The sequence below is a fragment of the Echinops telfairi genome, unplaced genomic scaffold, assembly GCF_000313985.2.
Source record: "Echinops telfairi isolate 266 unplaced genomic scaffold, ASM31398v2 ScPeMD7_7424;HRSCAF=8462, whole genome shotgun sequence".
In the NCBI taxonomy this organism is placed as follows: Eukaryota; Metazoa; Chordata; class Mammalia; order Afrosoricida; family Tenrecidae; genus Echinops; species Echinops telfairi.
Genome location: NW_022111324.1, coordinates 81,984,115 through 81,989,876, shown reverse-complemented (window position 1 = coordinate 81,989,876; position 5,762 = coordinate 81,984,115). Strand labels below are relative to the sequence as shown.

At 55.1% G+C, this 5,762-nt stretch overlaps 1 protein-coding gene across 1 annotated transcript in view; it reads right to left on the bottom strand.

Annotated features, from left to right (window-relative positions):
• Positions 1-5,762, bottom strand: part of ITPKB (inositol-trisphosphate 3-kinase B) — a 116,887-nt gene that overhangs the window by 11,885 nt on the left and 99,240 nt on the right. The window contains exons 3-4 of the mRNA XM_004699969.2: positions 4,418-4,517; positions 3,576-3,789 (exon numbers count right to left, since the gene is read on the bottom strand). Of these exons, the coding sequence (XP_004700026.1) occupies positions 3,576-3,789; positions 4,418-4,517 (314 nt within the window). The remainder of the gene's footprint in view (positions 1-3,575; positions 3,790-4,417; positions 4,518-5,762) is intronic.

Sequence of the window (5,762 nt, the reverse complement as noted above, 5' to 3'; positions counted from 1 at the left end):
GACCAGTGTGCGGCTGCCTTGCTTGTGCTGTGCCTCAATTTACAGGCTACACTACCTGTGGGACCCCTAGCCTGTGGACTGTGTTGCTGTAAGTTGAGGTCCCTTTAAGGCATCTCTGGAGCTGGGGACTGGCAGTTGGTGACCTGGCTGACAGTTGGTGACCTGCCTTGTGATTGGCTGCTGTGCTAAGATAGCCTAGCTCTCTCTATATATAGAGGAAGACCTGGCAGCAGATTAGACTTGAAGGACTGCTAGTGTCTCACAACTCTCTCATGGGAGTGAGTTGCACTGAGCCATTTGTAGTGCTTTATAACTTAATTGTTCATTTCTTGTATTATATATCTATCGGTATATGATTTAACAGCTCATTTCTTGTTATACATCTAATTACCTTTATAAATAAATATATTAAATTATCAGCAATTTGGTTTTATCTCTCTAGAGAACCCTGTCTAACACAGAATCTTTCCTATATAAAGGTCTCACGGGTGCAATTTCTCTCGAGTGCCCTGACTCAGACATCCAAACTGGATTGCTGGCTGTGGTAGGTCCCCAAATGAATCCCTGCAGCCCATGTTCTACTGCTCCAACCCGACCGTGGCCTAGCTCCCGGACAAAATTTGACAGCACCGAGAAAGCACTGAGCTCAGTGCCCAAGGCACAGGAAGGGCCTTGCCTGCTCCCAGCTCCCAGTGTAGGAGTCAGGAGGCGGAGGGCTGGGCTGCATTGAGGAAACCCGCTCGTTCCACCACACATTCTTGTCTCTGTCCCTGCAAACCCTTTCTCTGGTCCTCACCCACATCTGGGTTGGCAGGGTTCTGCCTCACTGCACATTCTGGCAACCCTGAGAGCCCTCAGGTGTACCAGCGGGGAGGGGGAGGGCACCAGGGGCCCCACCCCCACCCTGGGTGGAAGAAACTCCTGCCCACCAAGCATCCTCCAGGCCCTGGGAGGCCAGTGCTTGGGAGTGTGGCCCAGGCCACCTGGGGGCTGCTAACTTTGAGGAAATCACACAGGGCCGCACATTTTTGGTCATGGTCTGAGTGAACACCAATGGGAAGATTTTCCATTTGTTTGTTCTGCAACCTGAACGCCCCTCCCCTGCAGGCAGGCTGAGCACTGCTAGTGTTTGGGCTGGCAGGAAGGGTTGGACCTCCCCCTGAGACCACACATCCTGGAGCTGTCAGGGCTGGTCTTCCCAAGACAGCAACAAGACTCTAAGAGCCCCAGCCAGCAGTTGCCAGAGGGGTGTTCTGTCTCCTCTGCTCGGCCCCAGCTCCCTGGAACTACTGAGGGCCCCTGCTGGTGGGAGGGGCGGTGCTTCTCCATGCCCACCCTGTCCTGGGGGCAACGGCAAGAGACCATCACTGGGCTGGTCCTACAGGGTCTAATGTCCTGACAGAAGCCCCAGAAAAAGCAAAGAAAGAAACCCGGCCCATACCTTTTCTAGCCTGTCTGTCTGCCAGTCTGTCTGCCAGTCTGCCTACCTGTCTGCCCTTCCCTCTCCCTCTCCCTCTCTCTCTCACACACAGTCACATCGACACACTCCACTCTTTTCCAATCTCGTCTTATAAAATTGGTTAGATCATCCAAACAAAACCTGCATTCAGCTCTGGGGTCTCTCGACTGCTCTGATGGGACATGCGGCTGGGGTCTCCGAGGGAGCACGGCTCTGGACACCATGTGTGCAGAGCCCCCGGAGGGGCTTCAAGCCTTCCCTGCACTACAGGACTCCATGCCGGGAGGAGTCTCATGAGGCTCTTGGGACTGAAGGGCCGAAGTTGGAAAGGGGATGAGCTGACACCCGTGAGTCCGGGGCTTCCAGACCGCAGAGGGCAGCTCTGGGGCCCTTGGCCCTTGGCCATGCCCCACCCCACCCACCACCGCAGCTCTTACACTCCAAATGCTGCCCACTCACTTTCTCCTCACTGCATCCCTCCGGGTTCATCCCACCCACCCTGTCCTGATGCACCCAAGCCTGGCCATCAGAAACGGACGCAGGGGACCCCGTTCTCAAAAAACCAAAGCCGCAAATGTGGTGAAGAAAGCTGATGGTGCCCGGCTATCAAAAAGTATAACGTCTGGGGTCTTAAAGGCTTGAAGGTAATCAAGCGGCCATCTAGCTCAGAAGCAACAAAGCCCACATGGAAGAAGCACACCAGCCTATGCAACCACGAGGTGTCGAAGGGATCAGGTGTAAGGCATCATCAGAACAAAAAATCTTACCATAGTGAATGATGGGGGGAGTGCAGAGTGGAGATCCAAAGCACATTAGTAGGCCACTGGAGATCCCCTTGCAGAGGGGTCTCGGGGAAGAGATGAGCCAGTCAGGTTGCGATGTAACAATGATGAGAAATACAACCTTCCTCTAGTTCCTAAAGGTTTCCTCCCCGCTCCCACTACCATGACTCGAATTCGATCTTGCAAGACTGGCTAGACCAGAGGAGGTACACTGGTACAGATAGGAACTGAAAATACAGGGAATCCAGGATGGATGAGCCCTATAGGACCAGTGGTGTGAGTGGCAAAACAGGGAGGGTAAAGGGAGAATGGGTAGGAAAGAGGGAACCGATTACATGGAACTGTGTGTGACCTCCTCCCTGGGGGACAGACAACCGAAAAGTGGGTGAAAGGAGACGTCGGACAGGGCAAGATATGACAAAATACCCATTTATAAACTATCAAGGGCTCATGCGGGAGGGGGGAGCGGGGAGGGAGGGGAAAATGAGGACCTAATGTCGGGGGTTTAAATGGAGAGAAAATGTTTTGAGAAACGATGTACAAATGCGCTTTACACAATTGATGTGTGTATGGATTGGGATAACAGTTGTATGAGCCCCTAATAAAATGTTAAATAAATAAATGTTTAAAAAAAAAAAAAACCAAAGCCATTGCCAACTAGCCAGATGCCACTCATAGGGAGCGATGCCCTGTGTCATCACCAAGGGAGCTGCTCCACGGGGGCTTTCTGGGCACGGATTGCCCGGCCTTTCTTCTGCGGTGCTGCTCGGTAGGTTCGAACCACCCACTTACAGGTGAGCGGTTGAGCACAAACCATTTGCACCACCCAAAGAACAGAGCCAGTCTACTGGAGACCGGCCCCGTGTGCGGATGCACCGAGCCCCTCCCTCAGCAGACCCCCCTTCCCCCCAGTGTGTCTGGTGTCTGGATGTGGGGTAGCGGCCTTCTCCACTCCCGGGCCCGCTCCACGACTGCACGCATCGGGCAGGCAGGCACACTAGGTCTTCCTAGGCACGCTAGCACGGCCCACGATCCCTGCTCTGTCTTCACACTCTCCTGGCGCTGGGCTAAACAGAAAGCCCCTCCAGGGGCGCTCCGCAGCAGCTGAGCTGAAGGAAAGCTGCCACTGGCTCGCTCTCTCTCTCTCCTGGCTCTGGTCCTCAGCTGTCCCACCCGATCCTTCAGGGGGACTTCTCCCAGCTCACCACAAAGAGAAGCGGCCTTCACAGGACTGAAGTTAGTCCAAACCAGATCCCAGAACCTGCTCTGGTTGCTTCAGCCTCTCGGGAACCCCACCGCCCGGCCTCCGCCACAGCACCAACGCCGGGGCTCACCTGACCCCCATCTTGCAGTCCATCACGCAAGGTGAGTCGAAGTCGGCCAGCAGGTCATCCATCTGGTTGTATCGCTCGCCATCCTTCACCACATCCCCGTGGTAGGCGGGCACGAAGGGCTTCAGCACATCGGTCATCAGCTGGTCCAGGCACCGCTGCTCCGACTCGCAGTGTTTCTTCAGGATGCGGCCATTGGCCGCTGCCTTGAAGCTCCCTGCAGACGAGGCAGGGGCAGCTCTGTTGGTCCCCGGGGGGGGCAGCCAGACCCCCTCGCAGCACAGTCCCAAGGCCTCTCTGGGGACGTGCTCCGGGCGGAAGTTCCCATGTCCCCACCCTGAGTACGAGGGTCAGTGACAAGCGGTGGGCAGCCTATAAAAGTCGATTATTCCACATGGCCTCTTAAGTGGGAAGAGACTGAGAAGGAGAGGTGGGGACAGAGAGAAGGGGAGGTGATACCGACTATGGAAGGGGCAGCCACCCATGGCCAGGGTTCTGGGCACACTGTGGCCGCCATTCCAGGTGACAAAGCCTCTCCGTGAAAAACGCATAGGGTAGCAGTTCTCAACCTGTGGGTCGCGACCCCTTCTGGGGTTGAATGGCCCTTTCACAGGGGTCGCCCGATTCATAACAGTAGCAAAATTACAGCTATGAAGTAGCAATGAAAATAACCTTATGGTTGGGGGTCACCACCACATGAGGAACAGTATTAAAGGGTCGCGGCATTAGGAAGGTTGAGAACCACAGCTGTAGGGGGATTTCCCACCCAGGGGCTACATTGTCCTTGCCCAAGTTTGCTTCCCCGCACCCATCTCCGACAAGTCGTCCCAGTGGGAAGCACCTACCTGCATGCCCTGCGAGCTGGATCCAGGGGTACTTCTTCTTGAAGGACATGACGAAGGGAGACCAGTGCACCATGTTTTTGATCTTCCTCCATGATTTGCTCTAGAAACAAGCAGGCAATGCTCCGTTAGAGAGAAGCCCACTACTTCCTAGGATGGGCTCGCGGCAAGTAACTCGCTGCCCCTGTCACCAAACCGAGCAGTGCCCTGAATGACCACCGACACGGTGGGCCCTCAGTGGGCTGAGAGGGACGCCACCCCTCACTCTCTAGATGCAGCCAGAGATCTTCCACGATCATGGTCTGACAGGCTGAAGGTCCAGGTGGTGGGGGCAGACTGTTCTCGGTATGATCAGCGCCGGCCCCTGTTCCGTGCCACCTCCCTGTCAGGGAAACACTGACGAAACGGTGTGACCCCCCCTTGTCCTTCCATGTGGTCCCTCCGTGGGCCTCGGCTGCCTACCTGTCCTACGAAGGACGGGGGGGCTGGGCCATCAGATGCCTTGGACTGATGGACACTCCAGGACTCTGGAAAATAGCCTCCCTCACCCCCAACCTGAGCGCAGCACCAGAGGGCCGCACTGCCCAGCTGGGACGCAGAGGTTCACGGTGTGCGTGCGGAAGCACGCCTGTGGGCCGTCTGAGGAGCGTTCCTGACGGGGACAGCCCCGAGGCCAGGTCACCAAGGCACACACCAGGGTCCTGAGAACCACAGTGACAGGTGACACAGCCACAGGTTTCCCTCCTTTGCTGTGCCGTCTCTGCCGCCTCCGCTCAGGATGCTTCTTGCGTGCAGACAGCCAGGACTGTCAGTCCGTCCGTGTGTGCGTGTGAGGGAAAGGGGCATGGGGATGTGTGGATGGACGGGGGGCTGGATGCTCCCACACTTCTGGACACCCACCCTGTTTTATTTTGACAAGCATTCCAAGGAGAGACCACGACTTGTACTTTGTTGCGCCTGAGACGAGGACTTGGTAGACGAGGCTAGACTCACTCAGTGCTTCTCCCCCTTCCTTAGCCACAGCTCTTTATTACAGTTCCTCAAGGGGTGGTGACCCCCAACCAGAAAGTGATTTTCCTTGCTACTTCATCACTGTCATTTTGCTACTGTTATGAGTCGTCATGTAAATATCTGATATGCAGGATGTATTTTCTTTTTTTTTATGTCTTTTTCCCCACCTCCCTGTACTTTCTTTCTTTTTTTTTAATCGTTTTATTAGGGGTTCATACAACTCTTATCACAGTCCATACACACATCAATTGTGTAAAGCACATTTGCACATTCATTGCCCTCATCATTCTCAGAACATTTGCTCTCCACTTAAGCCCCTGGCATCAGGTCCTCATTT